The sequence below is a fragment of the Vulpes lagopus genome, chromosome 18 (assembly GCF_018345385.1).
Source record: "Vulpes lagopus strain Blue_001 chromosome 18, ASM1834538v1, whole genome shotgun sequence".
NCBI classification, from domain to species: Eukaryota; Metazoa; Chordata; class Mammalia; order Carnivora; family Canidae; genus Vulpes; species Vulpes lagopus.
Window position 1 is genome coordinate 9,923,763 of NC_054841.1, and position 23,745 is coordinate 9,947,507.

General features: G+C 52.6%; 1 protein-coding gene across 2 annotated transcripts in view; it reads left to right on the forward strand.

Moving 5' to 3' along the window:
• The first annotated feature begins 17,984 nt into the window (after positions 1-17,984).
• NFATC2 (nuclear factor of activated T cells 2) overlaps positions 17,985-23,745 on the forward strand; it is a 161,552-nt gene continuing 155,791 nt past the window's right edge. For both annotated transcript variants that reach the window (XM_041733059.1, XM_041733060.1), the window contains exon 1: positions 17,985-18,252. In XM_041733059.1, the coding sequence (XP_041588993.1) occupies positions 18,183-18,252 (70 nt within the window). In that variant the 5' untranslated portion in view covers positions 17,985-18,182. The remainder of the gene's footprint in view (positions 18,253-23,745) is intronic.

Consider the following 23,745-nt stretch of genomic DNA (forward strand, 5'->3'; position numbering starts at 1 on the left):
TGTTGACTTAAGGCAGGTTTAATTATAGTGCCAGGTAAGCTCTGCTCTGCCTTTGGGGGGCTGTCCCCCCGCTCAGCTGTCAACTCCGCTTACCTTCTAGAGAGCTGACAATTACATGGTGGCACTTTTTCACTCGCGTGTGACCTAACACAGACGCTCTTCTCAAAAGTTGGTAACTAAATTGGAGGTGCTGAAAGAAATATTGCAATTGAAATAATGCTTCAGGGGACGTTTATATGCCTCAGAGTGAATTAGTGTCTTTTAAAAAAAAAGGGAGAGAGAGAGAGAGAGAGAGAGAGAGAGCCCCTTCTCTGTGCACAAATATATACTTTTCACATTCCTTTTGAGGCACCAGCGATTTTAACAGCAGTGTAAATCAGATTTTACAGGCCACATATTTCAAGTATGGAGTTCATTAAATGTGTGAAATTTGACATTTGCTTCAGGGCGTGGCTAGGGTCTCCGGTAATGAATCACAAATTGTGTTGGGCTTGCTGATCAAGTACAATATGCTAACTACCCCTGTGGACTTGCACAAACAAAGAGGCACTTTCTCTCTGAGCCTCCCCAAAACCCAATCCTCCTAGGCACCCTTCTTCAAGGGACAAGGCACTAATAGGACTAATGGGGTCCTGTCATCTTTACTGAGGTTGAGAAACACGTGGGACGTATTCTTTGAATCAATTCCTGAGTGGTGTCAGTGCATGCATTAGTTGAAGGCCGATGTACTAACCCCCCACTGTGTGCCAGGCTCTGTGCTGACTCTGAGAACACAGTGGCAGGTGAGACTGTGTCTCACCTGGTGGAGTTTGTAGCTTCGGGGGTGGGGGGGAGACGGCGGTAGAGTAATTACTCTCGCCAACAATTAGGCAATGGCCTGAGAAGTGCGATGAGGGAAAAGCCTGGGGCGTTGTGAGGCCCAGAGGAGACTTAATTATTTTCTGGGGGTATTAAGAAACATCTTTCTGGGAGCCGTAGATAAGTGGAGACTTGAAGGATGAGGGGACCTTAGCTAGAGAAGAGTTGGGAGATGGCGACAGGATTGAGAGCATGGCCTGCACTCAGTTTATCAATGACTAAGTGTTTATGGACTTCTTGTGCTCTGGGGTAGGCCTCACAATGGAGAGAAGACCTGGCAGTTGCATCAGCTGAGATTCACGGTTGCAAGTGACAGAAGTCCAGTTAACTGGGAATTTGTTGGCTCATGTACTTAAAAAGCCAGGGCTGGCTTCAGGCATGGCTGGATCTAGGATGAACAGGCATCTACCCCTGTCCCCTGGCTTTGTTTTGCCTTATGTTTGCTTCTTTCTAAGCCAGAACCTCTCTACCCCATGGCTCCAGCAGCCCAGGATCATATTCCACTAGTTTCCACTCCCGGCCAACAGAGTATCTCCTTCTCATAAGCGTCAGCAAGAGTTCTAGGTCTGAATCTCACTGGTTGGTTGCCCATCCAGTCCCAGGATGATCCCTGTGGCCGGTGCTTGGGAGCGCCCTGGTGGGCTGGATCTGGGTCACGTGTCATCATGGAAGACAGAGCGGGAGGCCCCAAGAATGGGAATGGGGGTGGAATGTCTTCCCCAATGGAAAACTGGTGTGAAAAGATGGAGTAACAGATGCCTGGCAGGTGGAATGTCTGTCGCATAATCAAGGCCTCAGGGAGTGACCCTTGGGACACTCTACCAGGTGGCCAGGAGGGCAAGGGGTCTCACTGAGCTCCTGTTCTGTGTCACTCATTGTGCTCTTTGAAAGAATGAGTTCTTGTCACCTAAGTCCCTGTCTCTGAGAGGGGAGAGGAGATGTGTAAGTAACCAGAGTCCAGGGTGCGGGGTAAATTCTTTGAGGGCACAGAAGCGTACTTTGAGAGGGACAGAGAGCAAGGGAGTGTCAGATGTGCGATTCTCATGGAAGCGATACCCCACCCCACCCTGCTTGAGGGATGCCCTGATGACAAATCCATGTCTCTGTAGGTGGTGCCACGGCGAGGGGTGTTTTAGGACAAGGAAATAGCAGGACCAAGGACACAAGGGCTGGAGCATGGGATATATTCTGCTAATTATTCAAGAGGTACTTTTCTCAGAAGCCTAGAGACATGCAGGAAAATAGTGGGGACATGGCTAGCAAGGGAAGTTGGAATCATATTGTTGACTTGCCCAGTGACAGAAACTTATGTCAAACTAGTTCAGATCGTAAAAAAAAAAAAAAAAAAAAAAAAGACAAATATACTAAGTGGCTATACTGGCTTCAGGCACAGCTGCATCCAAGGACTTAGAGATGTTTTGAAGATCACTTCTTTGTTGGTCTCACAGATCTGTTCTCCCCTTGTGGTAGCAAGATGGCCCTTCACGGCTCTTGGCCTACATCATCATCATCATCATCATCTTCTTCTTCTTTTCTTCAAGATTATTTATTTATGAGAGAGAGAGAGAGAGAGAGAGAGCCAGCAGGGGGAGGGGCAGAGGGAGAAAGAGAATCTGAAGCAGACTCCCTGCTGAGTGTGGAGCCCACACTGGGCTCCTTCTCATGACACCCAAGATCATGACCTGAGCTGATACCAAGAGTTGGATGCTTAACAGACTGAGCCACCCAGATGCCCCGGCCTGCGTCGGCCTGCATCTTCTAAGCCTGGCAATACTGAGAGCGAGAGAGAAAGAGAGAGAGATCTCAGGAGTTCCAGCTAGGGCCCTGTGGTTGGCCTGGCTGGCCTGGCTGGACCAATTCCTGTGTTCAGGGGACTGTAGTGCACTCATCAGCCCAGCCTGGGCCGCACAGCCACCTGCTGGACCTGGGACGGAAGGCAAGTCCCAAACCACAGGATGCAAAGGGGGAGATTATGACCCCTCCCCCGTGTCCCCCAAGAAAACAGAGAACAGATTTCCCAACAGAAGAGAAAGAGGCTGGAAACCAAAGCAGCAGATGTCTATCACAGGAAGGTTTACCACCGCAGTGAGGAAGCTGGTACTTATTTCAGGAGCCCATGGGAGCCAGCAAAGGTCATGGAGCAAGGGACTGATACCATTATTCAAGGTGTTCTTCAGGAAGAGCCCTTTGGCAGTGGTGGTGAGAAGGGGGGTCAACTGGAGTGGAGGGAGAGGTGAGGTGATGACGGAGGAGGTTCCATGTAGGCCAGGAGGCATGAGACCTGACGCAAGGCAGTGGCCACAGAGTGGGAAAGAGCTGAGTGGAAGGGAAATCTCTGGGATGGGGTGTGCCGGGAGGTGGGGGTAGCAGGGAGGCCCACCAGCCTGATGGCCACTTGGCCAGGGCCGGGGGCGCAGAGCCACCCTCTGGAGGTGGTGGTGATTTTGGAGGGATGTGACCCCAGGCGAAGACAGGGCTTTGGTAGGAGAACAGAGGGGCCTGTGTCTCTCCTCCAAGAACATTTGGGGGCCAGTCTCAAATCCCATGGGCATTTGCGCTCTGACTCCAGGGAGGGTGGGTCCTCCAAGAGGCCATTTGCTGCAAAGCTTTCCAGATGTTTGCTTTGTTGGTTTGCTTTATTTATTTATTTATTTACCCAAGTGGTTAACAAAAGAGAGACCAAAAAAAAAAAAAAAGGCAAAACCAAAGTTGAGAGCGAGGGGCCCTTGAGACTTGAGAAGGGCCAGAAAGGCCTGGATAGAACACGCTGGAAGGCAGAGGGGTGCTTCTTGCCCCACCCCTGCCCAGCAGTCCACTGTGCCCTGTGCTCCCCTGCCTGGCTGAGGACGGGGTGTTAGGTGTCCTTCCCCTTTCTCTGTGCCCAGACCTTGGGACTCCCACAGGAGAGGAGCCCTCTAGGTTTTCTGCTGATCCCAGCCCTGGTGGCTCAGACCTCCCCAGGTGCCCTGCTTCCACCCAGGGGGGGCCACCAGGGCTGCCCCCTGAAGGGTCTCTGGGGGCGCAGCGAGTTCTCCAGTCCCTCCTTCTTGGAGTTGTAGTTCCCGGGACCCGGGCTGGGTATGAAGCTTGGCTGTGTGACCCTGTGAGAGTCACCCAAACTCTGAACCTCAGTTTACTCATGTTTTACAATGAGGGCTGTAGTGGGCCTGCCCCGTGGAAGAAGGCGGGAAGGAGGGGTCAAGAGGAGGCCGGGACAGCCTTCAATATAGAGTAGACATTTCCAGATGGGAGGGTGGGGGTGGGCCCTGACTCCCCAGGACCTGTCCCCACTAACTGGGGAAATGACTGTCTAACCGAGTACAGTGCAGGGGCGGTGCGCGTTCCTGCCCCGGGTAGGGGCTGCGACTCCGTGACAGCCCAGCTTTACCTCTTGGGTTCAACTAACCTGGTCCCAAACAGCAGGGTTGCCAGATAAAACCCACGACATTCAATTAAATTTGAATTTCTGAGAAACGAAGAATAATTTTGTAGCATAAGTAGGTCCCAGATATTGCACAGGACACACTTATGCTACAAAATGATTGTTTACCCTCTCTCCCTGCCTTGGCTCTGCTCTCGCTGCTCGGACTCTACCCCAGCTCGCCCCTCCTGTTGCCATGGTGGCCACATCCTTCCACCTTCCTTTCCAGCAGGAAAGAGAGAGTCTGTCCAGAGCCCAGCTGAAGGCTTCTGGTGTGACCCTGGCCCGGACTGGCTCATGTGCTTGTCCTTGAACCAGTCCCAGCGGTCAGGGGAATTCCGTGTGCCCACTGACTTAGGCCTTGGTCACCTGGCACCTCTCTTCTCCCTCTCTCTTTTGTTTGTTTATGAAAGGATTTTTTTAAAAAGATTTTATTTGTTTGAGAGAGAGAGAGCACACAAGCAGGGGCGGGAGAGGGACAAGCAGACTCTGCGCTGAGTGCAGAGCCCGACGCGGGACTCGATCCCACGGCCCTGAGCTCATGATCCCAGCCAAAATCAAGAGTTGGATGCTTAAGCGACTGAGCCACTCAGGCGCCCCTGGCAGGACATTTTATTATTTCACCATATAACACGTTAGTGATGACACCAGTTGCTTTTTTTTTTTTTTCCCTCAAATGCCACAAGAAACATGAGATAACATTTCTCTGATTCCCAAGAACCTTAATATCTGTCTTTGGGAGAATCTAGTTTCTGACAATGTCGTAGGGTTCCAGCCTGTGGTCATGGGTGTCTGTGTTGTCACGCACAAGATCTGATGGAGGGCGGGCTTGGGGCGTGTGCGTGTGATGTCCCTGGGAGGGTGCATCGCATCCTCTGCCTTACAGACGTCACCGCAAGCTCTACTTTGCAGTTACCTGGAAGAGGAGACTGTACATTTATGACAAACACAGTAGAAAGCTCGCTTTGGGATTGGAAATAAATGCTTCAAGATTGTTCCTTTGATATCCCCCTTTGACGGCTGCTACTGCCCCAGTGGATCAAGATGCTTATCAGGTGGTATGACAACCAGGTTTTGAAGAGAAACTGCTTTTAAACTCTGCTTCTAGGCACGCCAGCTTTCACCCCTTGACAGCAGCTCACCGTGAGCCTGTCATCTTGTCTCCACATGACCCAACTTTGAATTAGGGATGAAGCCCTTCCCAGTGTAGGTGGGGGCGGAGACGGCGTGGGCTGCCAGGGACAGATGTGCGGCGCTGTTTTATCAGGAGGGTGATTGACACGCACGACCTGGGGTCTGGGTGACGTCCCGGCTCGGGTTGTCTCCCGGCCCCCCCTTGCAGCGTTGTCCTCGACTCCATCTGAGGAACCAGTGACCACTGCGCGCAGAGTCAATAATGACGTGACCACCAGCCTGCCCTCCATGGGGCCAGCTGTGAGGGAGGCGGAAGAAGATAAATCAGAGGGGTGAAGGGAACCATCTGCAGCACCTCTACTTTGTCGGCCCTGGGCTGGAGCCCCCGTGCTAGTCTCTATTCCTCACAGCTGCTATTGGAGAGAAGCGTGACCATCCCTGTGTTACAAGTAAGAACACTGAGTATGCCACTCGGGACACCTTTGGCCACCAGCGAAGCAAAAGCTGAGTCAAACAGGCTTAAACTAACTCCCTTCAGAGGAAGTGTATGATCTCATCATCAGGAACGGCAGTAAGGTGGGTTTCAGGAATGGCACGATCAGGGCTCTGGCTCCTTCTCTCTATATTTCCCTTAGTTTCTCCTTGTCTTTCTTGGTAGCAAGCAACTGGGGCCCCATTTCCAGGTTTCCAACTCCTGTGAATGAAATAGGAGATGTTGCAAGTGACAGAAACCCTAATTCAGAGTGGCTTCGGTAAAAAAGAAATGTCTTCCTATAAGTGAGAAGCAAATGAAGTTTCCTCTGGCTGCAGGTATGGCTGGATTCAGGGGCTCAGATGTTACCAGCCACACTGAGTCTCTCTCAGTCTCTTGGCCTTGCTCTACGTTGCTTGCGTCCTCTGACATCCTGCTGTATACAGTGGGATCTTGGTAGATGGGTGAATATCCTTGTATCTCAGGAGGAAAGAGACATGTATGTGTGAGTGGGGTTTTCTTTTCTAACTGTTCAAACTAAAGTCCTGGAACTGATTCTCCCTGGCCTGAGCCAGTCAGTCTGAATGCTGATTAGTTGGACTGGGGTCCTTGCCTATCCCAAGAGCAGGGGGTAGAGTCAGCCCTTCTAAACTGCATGAGCTGGGAGTCACAAAGGCCTGGGAGTCCCCATAAGAAGTAGAGTACTTAGGGGCACCTGGCTGGCTCAGGGTTGAGCATCTGCCTTCGGCTCGGGTTGTGATCCTGGGGCCCTGGGATTGAGTCTCGCATCGGGCTCCCCACAAAGATTTTAAACAAAATCTTAAAAAAAAAAAAAAGAAAAGAAAAGAAAAGAAAAGGAATTGGAGTACTGATTCCAGAAGCAGGCAGGGACATTAGGGGCCAGGGGCAAAGCCGATGAGTATTTAGAGGAACCTTCCTGCAGAGGGACCCCCCCAGCAGGCTACAGCATAAGGTCCCTCTCACCCCCAGTCCCCTCTAGTCCGGTTTCAGGACTGTTCGGGACTGGGACCTTGAGACTGTCCCTGTGTTCCATGCTCTGACCTCAGGTTTGAGGAGAGAGGCCAGGGAGAGGCAGGCCCTCCCTGCAGCCTTTTGCTCACAGCTCCCATTTTGTTTTTTAATGACTTTTACAGCTGATGACAATTTTATTTTTACTTCGTTTTAAGGTTTTATTTTTCTATTCATGAGAGACACAGAGAGAGAGGCAGAGACACAGGCAGAGGGAGAAGCAGGCTCCCTGCGGGGAGCCAGATGCGGGACTCGACCCCAGGACCCTGGGATCAGGCCCCAAGCCAAAGGCAGACGCTCAACCGCTGCGCCCCGCCGGCGTCCCGACAATGCAGTTTTATACTGCCCAGTGCTCCAGGTTGAGTCTGTGCCATGAGAAAAAAATCACTTTGAGAGACTCTGGCCCACGTAACCAATTCAGTAGACTGCAGTGTCTTTGCAGAGGGAAGAGATGAAGGAGGGGAGGAAGGAAGGAGAGAGATAAGTGTAATTCGTGGGATGTGAACACCCCCACCCGCCGAGCGCCACCACGCTGTCTCGGGCTGCGCGGGGGCCCGGTTCTGTGTAAGGACTCTCCTTGAGTCTTGATTTCCCAGCTCCAGCTCCCAGACATCAGAGCCTGGGCTGCAGAAGGCGCTTCTAAAGACACGTCAAATGGTTCCCAAATGGGGCAAATCAGGAGATCGTCCAGAGGACTTGGATCTTCCCACATCTGGGAGGAGTTGCCAGCACGCACGTGAGCTGGGCACTGTAGCGGTTTTGGGGTTAAAAGGGTTGGGAAGCGGTGCATGGAGCCTGCTTCTCCCGCGGCCTGTGTCTCTGCCTCTCTCTCTCTCTCTGTGTGACTATCATAAATGAATAAAAATTAGAGAAAAAAAAAAGGGTTGGGAAGTTGGGTGCCTCTGGTCCTGAAAACAGGATGCATCTCAAGTAGCGTTCAGCTCCTAGTTTTTCTCCAGAGCTGGGTTAATAGACTTCGGGAAGGGCCAGATAGAAGACAGTTTCAGCTTTGTAGGCCGTACGGTCTCTGTTGCAAGTCACTTGCGCCACGCTGCCATTTTATTGTGAACACAGCCGTAGGCCATCCATGAACACATGTGCATGTCTGTATTCCAATAAAACTTTATTTATAAAGCCAAGCAGTGGGCCATATTTGGTCATAGTTTGCCAACCTCTCACCTAGACTGAAAAGATCATAGGAAGAATTAGCACCCTGAGTCAGAAAACCGGTATTTTTTTTTTTTAAAGCCAGCTTTGCTAAATTTTAATTCACGGGCAATGAGATGCACGTTATGACTGTGCCTTTCAATCAGTCAATACGGAACGTCTCTGTTGCCTTTTGCAGTTGACTGTCCCTTGCCCCCCACTCCTCTGCCCAGCCAACGGTTGGTCTGATTGCCATCCTACAGATTAGTTCGGACTGCGCCAGCATTTCATATAAATAGACGTGGTGTGCTCTACACCAGGAACGGCCAGGGATCCTGAACAGCAGTGGCACCGTGCCTCCGCTCGAGTGTGAGGCTGTCCTCCCTGCAGAGGCCGGCAGCCCCGGAGCCCGCTCTCCCTGGACCGGATCACGGCTCAGAAGGCAGAGAGCCCCAGAGTAAGAACAGCGTCTCCTCTGCTCGGTGGCCCAGAGCCACCAACCAGGGCTGGGATGAGCTGTGTTTACCTTGGAAGGCCCTACCTCTTTTGTAACACTCACTCATTGTTGCCAGGAGCCCAAAAATACTTTTATTAATGGAAAAACGGGGATGGCTCCACAAAGAAATATTTTGACAAGCCCGGAGGAGCCAGCGGGAAGGTTCAGAGCATATCCTCAGGAAGCTTGGGTTTCTTATCTTCTAGGGAGCCCGCTGGGGGGAAAGGGCAGCACGCTTCTCCCGGCAGGGTGCTGCCCCATTTCCGCCAGAGGCTCCCAGGCACGGCCCTGTAGGCTCCACTGTGCCGGGGAGGTGGCTCTCTGCACCGTGGCCTGGTCCGCACCCCACTCTCGCTATGGCTCCCCAGGGCCCGGCAGCTTTATTCCCGGTGACTGCCCCATCCAGGTGTTCTTCCCTATGGCCCATTTCCCTTGACTGCAGATGAAGGCTCCAGACGTCTCTCCGGGCTCCCCGGTGCCCACCAGTGCCAGCTGGGCGAGGCAGGTCCCAGCAGGCTTTTCTAGCTCTCCTCGAGAGAGCGCTCTTGAACCCTATGCCTCTCTTATATGTGCTGGGTGCTGTTTGGTTTTATTTTATTTATTAGAGAGAGGGAGGGAGGGTGGGAGGGGGTGGGAGAGAGAATCTGAAGCAGACTCCATGCTGAGCACAGAGCACGACGTGGGGCTTGATCCCATGACCCTGAGATCATGATCTGAGCCAAAACTGAGAGCCACATGCTTAACCGACTGAGTCACCTGGGCACCCCGTGCCAGGTGCTATTTTAAATACCCTTACATGTGCTAACTCCCCACAGCAGCTCTCCAGCTGGGTAATACTACCCCCACTGTGTGGATAAGGAAACCGAGGTACAGAGCAGTTGAGTAACTTGCCTAAGATCGCAAGGGCAGGGAAAGGGGCTAGGATTGGTACTAGGCCCGCTGGCTCCGGAGCCTGACTCTTAACTCCACGTATGGCCATCTTTCTGAAGTGCGTATGTGATTGCATTTCTCAGTGTCTCTGAACTTGAGGTCTTCGTATCATAAAATAAAATCCACATTGGTTAGGGCAAGTTTAGCTGTTGTGCTGAAGATCCCCAAATAACAGAGGCATAAACAAGTTAAATGTTTATTTTTCTCTTACAAAAGGACCTGGTCAGGAGATCCAGGGTTGATACGGAGGCCCTATGACCCGCAGGCACCTGAGTTCCTTCCAGCTGGTAGCTTTGTCTTCATGAACACAGTTTCTACCTCATAGCCCCGAAATGGCTGCTTGAGCTCCTACCACCGAGTCCCCATTTTAGCAGGAAGGGAAGAAGGGGAAGTAAAGAGTATGTCCTATCCCTTTAAGAGCTTAATTCCAGGCCCTTCCACCATGCGGCCTAGGTCAAGTCATTTAACCTGGTTCATCTTTGAAAAGGAAAAATATTTGAATTTCTTTCAAAGATTATAAGGACTAGACGAGTTGATACACGTCAAGCACTTGGAAAAAGGCAAAGCGGCTCACTGCCACAGAGAATGCTGCCACAGGGCCTTTGCACATGCTTTTTCCTCTGTTGTCCCTGTGTTTCCCCAGTTCTCTGCATAAGCAGTTGTCATATTCCACTCTGCTCAGTGCCACCTCTTCAGTGAAGCCTCCTGTGACCATCCTTGCCGGTCCCCTTCCCCTATCCGTTTCCATCTTCTTGTTCCACTTTGTTTTTTTCTTGGCACATATCGCCACGCAAAGGCATCATCTATATTCATGTGTTCACTTTCGAACCCCCCCGCTGGACTGTGAGCTCAGTAAAGGCAGCCTCTGTGTCTCCTTTGCTCACAGCTGCATCCCCAGCGCCCAGAAGATGGCAGGTAGGAGACAGTGTCTGTTGAATCAATACAGCAGGCACCGAGGTAGCCCGCTTGAGTTTTAAAGGACGAGGAGACAAGTTCGAGTCATATGCACCTCAGTCCTTCTTTTAATGAACAGAAGGCCCGACTGTTTCCAGCTTAGCTCTCAGAAAAATGCAAACGAGATAAACCTTTCCTTCTCCCCCTTTCTTTTTCTACTGCCCGCAGAGGGAGGAAGGCAAGCCAAGCCGATTCCCTCTCACTCCACGTCAGCTCTCCAGCTTCTAGGAAAATCTTCCCCATCCCTGAGGGCCCCCGGGGCATTCCGAGGGCCGCCTTTGGCCTCCTGCCGCATCCCGGCTCAGCGATCTTGGATTAGCGGAGGGAGCCCCGCAGAGGGGCAGGCTCTCCCTGGAAACTTGCTGTCAGCAGGCCGATGAGCTGGCAGGGAACGTCCGGGGTTCTCTCCAAAAGCCTTGGAAACCTCCCTGTTGGGTCACATTCCGGCTCGGGGGACCCTGGGATTACCAGGGCTCTCGGTGGCAGCCAGCGGCTGATTGGGAGGTAGCAAGATTCAGCACTTCTGAGTTGGAAAAAGCGGTGCCGGGTATTATTTTGGGAACAGTCAGTCATGAGAACCTCCAAGAGCGGATCGGGGAGGCTATTAAAAGCAAGACAATGTCTTTTGAAATGAACCAGGCTGGGGAGACACCTTGCTCTTTGCCACGACCACAGAACTGGGAGTTCTTTCCAGATGAGGTGAACCTTTCCATCCCTTGGAAATGGGGAAAGCCTCTCCAGCTGTCCAGCCACCGCCTCGTTCCTTCTCCCCTGCCAACCCCGGTGGAGCATCCCATCCACGTCCTCGGCCACGTGATGGGGTGAGGGGCCCCCTCAGCCGGCCGAGAAGGCGGCCGGACAGTCGTGCCTGCCTGCCGTTCATTGAACAAACGCTGCGAGGACCCGGAGGCACGGCTCTGGAGTCAGTGGGCTGCTGCGGTTGCGACTGGTTGGTGACCTGGAGTCTCGGTGCCTCAATCTCCTTACCTGCGAAATGGGGATAGTCGTCTTCATCCCGCGGAGTTGTTGTGGGGACAGTGAGTTAGTACATAGCCATCGCTTGGTAGGCATGAGATAGGATTATTTACTGAGCGCCCACCAGTTCTGGCCGTCATTCCAAGCCCCACGTAAGATGGGCATGCCTCTCTCCTCCTAGTCCAGTGGGGAGATGAGTCAGGGCCAAGCAAACAAACAGATGAGATAATTTTATATTATTCACTCAACAAAGCTCTTCGAGGTCCGACTGTATGCCAGGCATCATTCTAGGCACCGAGGAGATAGCTGTGAATAAGACAAAGCTCCGGCTCTCGGAGAATTTCTATCTTGGGTGAGAGGTAGGGCAGACACGTAGTACACAGACGGATGCACAATTTATCTCGGGGTATGTGGTAAACACTGTACAGAAATACAACAGGGTGCCGAGGTTGGGATTTGTGGGGCCGGGTTGAGCTTTAAGGCAGAGGACCCTATTTCTAAGATGAAGGCCACAGAAGAATGCATTCGTAGGATGACATGAGAACTGGCAGCAAGAGGATGCCAGCAGCTGGCCCTGAGGCATCGGGGGACAAAGGGTTCTGGGAAGAGGGGGGCAGCACCAGGGCCATGAGGTGGGGCCCGGCCAAGGATGGCCAGGGAGGCTGGACTGAGACCGTGAGCTCAGGAGACGGTGGACAGATGAGTAGGACTGGGTCTTAGGGGCCGCTGTGTTCGCAATCTGTTGTTCCCTCCAAGCTTAGTGGCTTAAAAAAAAAAAAAAAAAAAAAAAAAAAAAACCAAGTGTGAATTATCTCCATTTCTGGGGCAGGAGTAGCTTAGGTGGATGATGTGGCCACGTCACCTGAAGACGCGGCCACCGGGGGGAGGCTCTCGGGAGGGCTGCTTGAGTGTCCTGACAGCATGGCAGCAGGGCTGCCCCAGAGGGCGGGCCCTGGAAGGCAAGGCGGAAACCTTATGACCCGGCCACAGATGCCACGTGCCACCGTTTTGGAGATGTCCCAGGGTGGGCATCTCAGGGTGGGCACCCCAGGACCTTCTGGGAGGTTGGCCGGGCTCCCTGTGGTGGGGCCTGCGGAGCCTCTGAAATGGCATTTTTGGTTGATCTGGGAACTCGTACGGCTGCTGTCTCTAGTGGTGGTTTAAGCACAACTGCCAAGTGCTTGTGTCACCGGCCTTAGAAAGAACCTCAGGAGCTGCTGTGTCCTTGGCCCCTCCTGGCTGCTGGAGAGCAGGTACAGTCGGTGCAGCTCCAGGGCAGGCCCAGAGGCCGGCGGAAATACCCGAGGGAGAGAGGCGAGGGGACGGGAGCCCAGAGGGGACGCAGCGTGGTGGCAGGGCCCACAGGGGCGGGACGCAGGGCTTGGGGCTCCAGGGGCAAGAGGTGAGCGCTGTGGCTGGAAGGGGTGGGGAAGACTTGATAGGCCTTTAAGCCACGCATGGGATTCTGGACTTTATTCTGCAGGTGATTCTACCCCAGTGGAGGGTTTTAAGAAGGGGAGGATGACAGGATGGGGTGCCTCCTTTAGATTCTGGGGGTTAGGAAAGGTCATGCAGGACAAGAGTGGACTTAAGTGGGGGCGGGCATTGGAGAGGACCAGGGACACAGCGGGGAGGGAGACATGAGGGTGCCTGGCGAGGCTGGCGGTGTGCGGAGGAAGCGAGGTGGATGGACTCAAGAGCTTTTTAGGGGGAGACGTGTGGCAGTGGAGGGAAGGGACAGAGTTAAGGATGATGACCACTGACCACCAGGCTCCTGGGGAGACAGCTAGGACGTAGAGGCGCCTGGGCAAAGCTCTCCAGACCCCCCACCTCCCACCGTCTGGGAGGGTCTCCAGCATTTAGGGTGCTGCTCCAGTTCACCAGGGCTCCCTTGGTGAGGCGGGGGCCTTCTCGGCCAAGGGCAAGGCCAGGCTGGCATCCTCCAGGTGTGTCCCTTCCCATTCCCGCCACTCAGGTGCACGGAGTGGGCTAGTAGGCGAGTAGGTGTTTGGTTGGGGGAGTTTCTCAGAGCAAACGAGAGGCAGCGCAGCCTCGTGGGCAAGAACACGGGCTCTCGAGCAGGTGGTTCGGGGTTCATGTCTCCCGCCTGCCGCTCACCGGTGGTGCAGCCGGACGTAAGCTGTATAACCCCTCCGTGCTGCAGCTTCCTCCTCTCTGCAAAAGGATAATCACAGGGCTGTGGTGGTGACTGCGTGAGTTCGCTCCTGCCACTCAGCCAGTGTCCACGGCGGGGGCTGGCTCAACACACCCTGCAGTTCTGGGTTGCATGCACCTGTCAGCCCCGCTCCCCGAGCTTGGGACGTGCGGTAGTCCAGCCCGATGCTAACCTGCTGAATACCTGTCAGCCAGGAAGGGCTGCTGTGGGTCAAGGTGACCAGCAGGCAGAGGTGACACTTGAGCTATAAATGCAGCCGGGGGACCCAGGAAAAAAGCCCAAGCCCTTCTAAATGTGCCTGGTGTTGAATCAGTTGTCGGGGCAGCACCAGTAAGTGGTGTCTCAGCAGAAATACCTGCATTTCTTATTTATGGGGCCATTGTGGGGAAGAGAGTCTAATAAAAGTCTTCCCCGGTGATTCAAGGTCTCCTGCAGCCCAGATGCCTTGCAGTCTCCCGGGCCTTTCTCCCCACGGCCACCTGGACTCCTTCTATTTGCTTTGATTCAGCTTCTTTTTCGCTTTTTCCTCATATGCTGGCCCGTTCCCACCCCAGCTGAGAGCTTCTATTTTGGGAGTTTTCGTGGATAATTTAGTGGGCGGAAGCTCCCCACCCACCCCCCTCGGAGCATCCCTTAAAAAAAAGGGAGAGTGCTCGAGAGAAGTGAAAAACAGTGGGTGGTTCAGTTCAAAAGGACAAAATATTTCTTGCCCTGGCACTGGGAGAGGAAAGAAATTGTCTGAGGAGCCGAATAGCTAAACTAAGAAGCCGAAAGCTGTAGCCCATAAGGGCAAATTAGGTGACTCAGCCTCGACTCCCCCGGCTCCAATCCTTGCAGCATGAAAGTGCTTTAAAAGGGAAAAATGCTTAACTGTGACAGAGTGGGCTCCATAAAAATGTGGCTAATGCTGCTTCCACCGAGTTCCAAGAGGCGGCCCCCTCTCGGCAGCGCTGGGCACCTGTGGAGATGGGCACTGGCCTCTGAGGCCTGAGCCTGGGTGGGACTGAGTCTAAAATTATCCCCGGTAATGAGTCTGGCAGAAGCAGGCCCAGCGTGCTAGTTTCCTGCCTAGCTTCTGGCCTCTAAGACCTCGGCTCCCAGGGCGGCCTCTGGGAGCAGGGGCCGTGGTGCCAAGAACATGGGCTTTGCTGCCAAACAGAGTTGGGTTCCAGTCTTGGCTGGTCGTGTGAACGGCAACTCACCGAGCATCAGTTTGCTCATCTGTGAATGGGGCTCATAGCATCAAGCCCAGTGGGAAGGTGAGACGAATGGGATTTTGCAAAGAGCCTCTTGCACGACCTGGACAGCACGGTTGTTTAATAGAGAGAGGCTTTTGGAGGTCAAGGGCACCGATGAGCGGGTCAAAGAGTCCCAATCCCAACCTAAGCACTATTCACAGATTGACCATAGGAAGGTTTCGGTGTTTTGTTTTGATTTTTCATTTTGTTTTGTTTTATTGAAGTTTTTTTTTTTTTCAATTTATTTATTGGAGGGGCACCTGGATGGCTCAGTGGTTGAGCATCTGCCTTGGGCTCAGGTCGTGATCCCGGGGTCCTGGGATTGAGTCCTGCATCAGGCTCCCTGTAGGAGCCTGCCTATGTCTCTGCCTCTCTCTGGGTCTCTCATGAATAAATAAATACAATATATATTTTTAAAATGTATTTATTTGAGAGAGAGAAAATGAACACAAGTGGGGAGGGAGGGGCAGAGGGAGAGGAAGAAGCAGACACGGGGCTGATCCGAGGACCCCGGGATCGTGACCTGAGCTGTGATGCTTAACCAACTGAGCCGCCCAGGCACCCTTGTTTTGTTTTAGGATATATTTCAAGCACTTATTATATGGCTTATACTGTTCTTAGAATCACATTCTTTCATCAACTCTGAGCAAGGCATTATGAGTTTCCCCATTTTACAGAGCGGGTAAGTGACTGTGGCAGAGCCAAGAGTCTGGTTCTAGAGCCTTTCCTTTATCCTGCCTTTCAGGTTATCTGACGCAGTGCTGCCCAACAGAACTTTCTACAGTGATGGAAACGTTCTATTCTGCACTGTACAACTTGGTAGCAAATAGCCACAGGGGGCTCTTGAGCACCTGAAGTGTGGTTCATGCACCAAAGAACTGATGTTTATGTTTGTTATTATTTTCTATTTTAATAGCTGCATGCAGGCTAGTGGCGACCGTGTTAGACAATGCAGGGCCAGCCCCTCCCAGGGTCACGGCATTATTTTGCAAAGGGTCAAGAGTAGGAATCTATAGCCGACCCAGCTCAGGGCTGGGCACACGGTAGGTGCCGAATTAGGACTTGCTATTCATAGTATTTCTAAGTAGAGTGATCATCGTCAGAAGACTGGTTCACAGTCTTGCCTGTTGTCTGGATCGCAGCAAAAGGAAGTTGAGGGCTGAGTTTCATTCATGCCTAGGATGAGCAACTTGTGCCAGCTTGCCCAAGACTCTCCCAGTTTTGAAACTGAAAGTCCTGTATCCCAGGAACCTCCCCAGTCCTCGCAAACCAGGACAGTTGGTCACCCTGTTCTTGCCTCAGATGAGGGGGTGCAGAGTCCTCAGGCATCGGAGCTTCCTGAACAGACTCGCTGAAAAGAATCTCCTCCCTGGCCTTACAGGCTGCACTCCAGCGTTGGCCAAGTAAAGCAACAGGGGAGTCAACTGCTGTCTGGGTGCCTCAGTTTCCCTTTTCGGGAAGTGGGGGTGAAGGATGCCCTGCTTGCAGGGCAGCTGCAAGGAATTCAAAGTAGGCAGTACAAGGCCCCCGGGCACAGCAGGTGGACAGCTGCGGTGGCTCCTGGGGGAAGAGCAGCCGTCAGTGCTACCGCTGGAGGCCATGTGGTTGATGCAGGCTTCCAGGTGAGGTGGGTGGGTGAGGCCGGCTGGGCTGCGGGTGGAGGCTTTTCCCCAGCGGCTCTTTGAGGGGCAGCATCTGCAGCAGAAGTGGTCATGTCCAGAGCCCAGCCAGGCTGTCGTGGGCCGAGGCCTGGCAAACAGAGTGGTCCCACAGACGGAGCCAGCTCCTTGCATTGCCTATTAAAGGTCCAGTCTGTCTGTGAGGGGGTGGCAGTGCCGATGAGTCACCCGCCCTGGTGCTACCCACAGTTTTATCAACAGTATCTGCAATGGCCACTTTCAAAGCTGGGCTTGCACGGTGGGCCCGGAATCTCCCACGCGGCGTGCAGGTGAAGAAGCAGAGCCAGGCTACGGGAGAGAGCATCTCGACAGCTGCGCCCCCCCCGGGGGGCCTCCCACCTTCCGGGGTCTGTGGCCCATTGATGGGAGCCACGCGTGGCATCCCACGGACCTTCTTCTGGAGAGTGTGCAAAGTTCATGACATCCCTTCCCTTTATTTTCCTGTTTATTCAGAGCATGTGTAAACACATGGGTTGCCTGGTTCCCGCGTCCCTTTGGCCATTTCATTATTGCTGGAGCCTCTGAGCATCACTGGAAACCTTGGGTTTTCTAAATGAATCTAAAAATAAACCCTTCGAAAAAAAAAATCTTGGAGAGTTGACACAAGGCACCGTTATTTATTTCTTTTCCCTCCTCCCCCTCCTCCCCTCCCCCTCCTCCCCTTCCTCCTCCCCACCATCCCCCCAAGACAAAAGCTTTGGGCAGCCAGAGGCCCCGAGGGACCTGGAAGGGCCCCTGGGTCGGTGTCCAGGTGCCTTGACCACCTGGGCTGTGGGCTGGAGCCCTGGGGAGCTTGCAAAGCGGGAGGGGGGTGCTCAGGCGGGCGGGGCGCGGTGTCCGTGCAGACGGCCGCGGAGCTCCTGCAAGCCCCCACCCCTTCTCCTGGCCGTCGCCCGCCTCTGCTCCCTCTCCCCGACTTCTCTCCCGAACAATCAGGGACTTGTGCTGGCGGCCGAGGGAGCCACGGAGCTGGCTGGCCGCGGAGGAGGCGACGTCATGGATTCCTGAGTGTGAAGTTTGCAGGAAAGCCCTTAGTTTTGGAGATGGCCGGGATCCAGCGGTTTCCATGGCGCTGGATAAACAGGAGGAAACAGTGAGGGAATCCCGTTATTTTACTGCATTGAAAGCCTATAAACACGGCGCGCGGGGAAGGAAGTCGCGTTCCCTCTCGAGTAAGCCCGAGCGCCCAGCCGCGCCGGGAGCGGGAGCGGGAGCGGGAGCGGGAGCCGGGAGCGGGAGCCGGGAGCCGGGAGCGGGAGCCGGGAGCTGCAGCCGGGAGCTGGGAGCCCCAGCCGGGAGCCCCAGCCGGGAGCCGGGAGCCCCAGCCGGGAGCCGGGAGCCCCAGCCGGGAGCTGGGAGCCGGGAGCTCCAGCCGGGAGCTGCAGCCGGGAGCTGGGAGCCCCAGCCGGGAGCTCCAGCCGGGAGCTGCAGCCGGGAGCCGGGAGCTGGGAGCCGGGAGCCGGGAGCCGGGAGCTCCAGCCGGGAGCTGCAGCCGGGAGCCGGGAGCCCAGCCGGGAGCCCAGCCCGGAGCCGGGAGCCGGGAGCCCCCGCCCGGAGGTCGGAGCCCCAGCCCGGGGCGGCAGGCGCGCAGCTCCCGGGCCGCTCGCGGGATGCTGTAGCCGCGCGGCCCCGCCGCCCCCCGCTCCCGCGGCGCCGAGCCCCCAGCCCCGCCAGATGCAGAGAGAGGCTGCGTTCAGACCGGGGCCCTGCCATCCCCTCCGCATCATGGGGTCTGTGGACCAAGGTAAGCCGCTCGCCTTCTGGCTCCGTCTGTTCCTCCTCCCGCCCCCCAGCCCTGTCCCTTCTGCTCCTTTCGGGCAGCGCTTTCTCAGCTCCTGGCGGAGGTGGCGGAGGCGGCGGGGAGGCCCGGGGACTGCGGGCTCCTAGGGGCGCAGGTAGGGGGCGGGGAGACGAGGCCCCTCGGCGGGGCAGCGAGGCGTCCCCGGGCGGGATTCCCCAGGCAGATCTGTCATAAGGACTGTCCCCTGCTCGGGACAGTGGGAGAGATTCGTGCTACTAACCGCTGGCCGCTTAACCATTCCAGCGCTCGGCTTCTGACAGCAGATGCCATTCAGCTGCATCATCACCATCACCATCACCATCACCATCACCATCACCATCACCATCACCACCATCACCATCACCATCTAGCTTTTTTTTTCTTTCTTTTAGGAGAAGGCGCTTGACATTTTACTATGCCAGAGATATAGTAATGAGGATTTTTGCTTTTTAACAGTTAGAGCGGCAGATGCCCCCAGGGACATTTAAACAACTTTCTTAACCCCCTGTCCCCCCCCCTTTTTTTTTTTGATGTGCCTGATGCATACAGTCCTCCGGCCCTTTTAAGTGCAATGTACCATCAGTTTGTTTGGCGATCTGATTACCCTCCACTTTCCGAGTTTCTCTTTCTCCCCCTCCCCTCGGCTTTAGCCCTGGAATCCTACTATTTGGACCTTACGGGAGGGGCTTAATGTATAAGAATCTGATATGAAAATAGCCATCTGGTCGGGATTGTGGCGGGCTCTCGGCTGCAGGCTAATGAAGCAGGCTTCAAGAGGGGGAAGCGGGCAGTGCGATGTGTTCTTCGGAGGCCAACCCGCCTAGAGCGGTGGGCACTGCCCAGAGGGCAGGACCGCAAGAGTTAAGTGAAATAAATATGCGTAGGAGGAGTTAGCCTCGTGTCATAAAATCGGAGTTGAATGTAGGTTTTGTGCTCTGTGTGGCTGATTAAAGTTCTGGGGGAAAAGAAATGACAATTTCAGTAAATAAACCTGAAGAGCTTTTTTCTTTCTTTCTTTCTTTTTTTTTTTAAAAAACCGGAGCAAGGCCAAATGCCTTGGGTTAGGTAAATGGTGTGCTTTGCCGCAGCGGACCTCACTGACATATATTTTTAGCTGAGCTGCACTTTTGAAAGCAAGACCCTGCCAACGCTTTGAACTTTTTTTTTTTTTTTTTTTTAATTTTACGGGTACCAGTTTATCCTGTCCTCTGCTAGTGGTCAAGCATACGACAATAATGCCCGAAATACATTACTAACATGGCATCATCTGTAAAAGTGATACTCCCAGGCAGCCTACAGATCTATTATGGACACGAATTAGTTTTTACTGTCAAACATACCAAAAAATGGTGTTTGATGTTATGATGGTGGAGGTGGGTGGTGGTGGGGGAACAGACTAGTGACACATTTAGCTCTATTCAGAAAGAGAGGGAGCGAGAGCTTGGACTTGGAGGAGAAATTGGGCTTCTGTTTGTGTGATCTAATACAAGCCTCACATTTTATTGGGGCGGCTACACCTCTCCTCTGGGTTTATGAACTTTCTCCTTTCTCAAAGTTTTGAAGTATGTGTATTTGGGGTGTGCACGTGCATTGCCTACCCTCCCTGGCCCGTGCTCATGTGTGCAGGGATTATGAATGTGTAGCGTGCCAGTGTGTGTGTACGCATGTGGGAGACAGGGTACCACATTGTTCCCGGCAAACCACACTTGGCATGCCAAGGCAACTGGGCACACAGAATGCAATTCCAGGCATCAAAGACAGCTGGCATGAGTCGCTTCGATCGTGTTCTGCATTGGGGTCTCCGGAGGGAAAAAAACCTTTCAACTCAAACACTGCCATGATCCTAGCAACAGACCTGAAGTGTGCATGTAGATGGGCGGGGTCAGCAATAGTGAATAGAAATATTTGCATGGTAGGAAAATACTGACCTTGCTGTGTAGCTCCAGGGTCAAGGTCCTGGGAAAAACTGAAGATCTGAAAGAGGTGTGTTCAGTTTTATCTGAAGTGGGATGATGGAAAGTATTTTAGGAATAAACAAACCCAGGGTGAGCTCTGCTCACTCCCAGACCCAAACTCCCTGTCTTCTGCTTGGATTAGAATTTCTGCCTGGCCACATTGCAACTGTGTGATCGTGGGCAAGTGACTTACCCTCTCTGTGCCTCGGTTTCCACATCCCCGAAATGGGGCCAATAATAATGTCTCCCTTACAAGTTGCTGTGAGATTCAGTGAGGTGGCACAGGTAAGGCACCTACAATGGTGTCATGCTGGCAGCCAGCACGTGGCAAAGGTTAGCTGCAATTCCCATTACGTTAAAGAGGCAAAACAACAACACGGTGATGCGGACACTGGATTTCACAGCAACGGTTCTTTGAGGAGGTGCAGTGCTTTAAGTTTCTCTGGCTACTCTAACTTATGGGAGCTTCCCGATGGCACCAGGTTGGGCTAAGATCGTGGCTTGTAAAGCCTGTTTCCTCATCTGCAACAGAGAATAATGATGGTGGTGACCTCATGGGGTTGTCACGAGCATCACATGAAATCATGCACCCAAAACCCTTACCTCTGTGCTTAACACGAGGTTAACACTTACTAAATGTGATTGTTGCCTGACAGTTGAGGACGACGAGAGCTACTTTGCCTAAGGTCACACAGCCGGTTAGCAGCATATGCCACGTATAGTTGTATATGTGTGCGTGTGTATATGTGTGCAGTATATTTGTGTGCATGAATGTGTATATGCACATGTGTGTTGCATGTGTGCTGTATGTGTATACATGTATATGCATATGCCACGTATAGTTGTATATGTGTGCGTGTGTATATGTGTGCAGTATATTTGTGTGCATGAATGTGTATATGCACATGTGTGTTGCATGTGTGCTGTATGTGTATACATGTATATGCATATGCCACGTATAGTTGTATATGTGTGCGTGTGTATATGTGTGCAGTATATTTGTGTGCATGAATGTGTATATGCACATGTGTGTTGCATGTGTGCTGTATGTGTATACATGTATATGCATATGCCACGTATAGTTGTATATGTGTGTGGGTGTATGTGTATATATGTGCATGTCTGTTTGTATATGTATGCATGCATGTGTGCATGCATGTATACGTGTGATGTATGCATGTGAGCAAGTACACATATGCATGTGTATGCACATTCATGTAACGCACGTGTGTATATGTGTGCAGTATATTTGTGTGCATGAATGTGTATATGCACATGTGTGTTGCATGTGTGCTGTATGTGTATACATGTATATGCATATGCCACGTATAGTTGTATATGTGTGTGGGTGTATGTGTATATATGTGCATGTCTGTTTGTATATGTATGCATGCATGTGTGCATGCATGTATACGTGTGATGTATGCATGTGAGCAAGTACACATATGCATGTGTATGCACATTCATGTAACGCACGTGTGTATATGTGTGCAGTATATTTGTGTGCATGAATGTGTATATGCACATGTGTGTTGCATGTGTGCTGTATGTGTATACATGTATATGCATATGCCACGTATAGTTGTATATGTGTGCGTGTGTATATGTGTGCAGTATATTTGTGTGCATGAATGTGTATATGCACATGTGTGTTGCATGTGTGCTGTATGTGTATACATGTATATGCATATGCCACGTATAGTTGTATATGTGTGCGTGTGTATATGTGTGCAGTATATTTGTGTGCATGAATGTGTATATGCACATGTGTGTTGCATGTGTGCTGTATGTGTATACATGTATATGCATATGCCACGTATAGTTGTATATGTGTGCGTGTGTATATGTGTGCAGTATATTTGTGTGCATGAATGTGTATATGCACATGTGTGTTGCATGTGTGCTGTATGTGTATACATGTATATGCATATGCCACGTATAGTTGTATATGTGTGCGTGTGTATATGTGTGCAGTATATTTGTGTGCATGAATGTGTATATGCACATGTGTGTTGCATGTGTGCTGTATGTGTATACATGTATATGCATATGCCACGTATAGTTGTATATGTGTGCGTGTGTATATGTGTGCAGTATATTTGTGTGCATGAATGTGTATATGCACATGTGTGTTGCATGTGTGCTGTATGTGTATACATGTATATGCATATGCCACGTATAGTTGTATATGTGTGCGTGTGTATATGTGCCCGGTAACTTGAACAGTGCCTGGCACTCAGTCGGTGCTCAGTACTTTTTTATGTTAAATGGACAGACAGATGGATGAGTACAGGAATGGATGATGCACGGTAGGGGTCATGCAATCTGTTAAGGCCACAGAACTAAGACTTAACTCGGGAGCACGGTGCCAGCTTTCTGATTCACGCTCTTTGGCCTCCTTTTGACAATGACGGTGGCCTTTGACTTCCATGTTTTTCCACCAAAGGCTAGAGACCTAGACAGGATTCCTCCTAGGCCATCCAACAGGCACGTGCTTTCTTGCTGTTGTCTGCAGAGAATCAGCCCCAAAGATCACGACAACAGCCACCGCTTGTTGACTGCCAGCTACAGGCCAGGCACAATCCCAAGGGTCTCTCATGTGCCCCCTCATTAGCCTCACGCCAGCCCAACGGCTACCATGCCCATCTTGCCCAAGGTACAGTCACGCCCCAGGATCACATGGCTCAGTCACAGAGCTTGCTTGCAGCCCACTCTGACCTGTCACTCCCTGTTAGGCTGAGTGGTCATAACAACAAAACGACCTGTTTTCTCTTTCCTGCACATTCCGTGTGGCCAAGCACTTTACCTATGTTATCTCAGGGGCTTCTCACAAAACCCCCCAAGAGGCGGGTTTAGAATATTGAGCCTCACGTAGAGATGGAGGAAACCGAGATGGGGAGTGGTCAAGGCATTTTGAGAGCAGGCCCAGCTCCTACTCATGCCCAGAGGTTGGCATTTAAGGGCCCCACAGTCCTGTCTGCCCTGTTTGGGCAGCAGGACCACCCAACAAGAAGGTGAGTGGGAGAGGGGGCTGCAGGCCCCAAAGGACCCGGCGCTCCACAACATTTGGAGCAGGGATGGGTGGATTGAGGTCTCCTCCTTCCTTCCACTTTGACTTTCTGGGCTACCCAGTAACTTCAGGCAATGCCCATCCCCACCCCTTCTGGCTCTCTCTGGCACAATGCACCTGTCCAGGGGCCCATGACCCCAAAGCTCTCTGGGAGGAGGAGGCTCCATTGGTGCTTCTTGGGTGACTGTAGCGCTTCCATTAATGGCACTGTCGCTGCTCCTGGAGCCGGTCTGTACCTTGTGTACACGCCACTCAGTCCTTTCCTCTGCCTCTGCCAGCCTTGCCTCACCTTTCCTCAAGGCCCACCTCATCCTCCGCTGAGAAGCTCCCTTGACCATTTAATTCATTTTCATCAACAACTTCAGAGCATTCCCTACGTGCCAGTGACCATCCCAGAGGCTGGGGAAAGAGTAGAGAACAAGATGGAGTCTG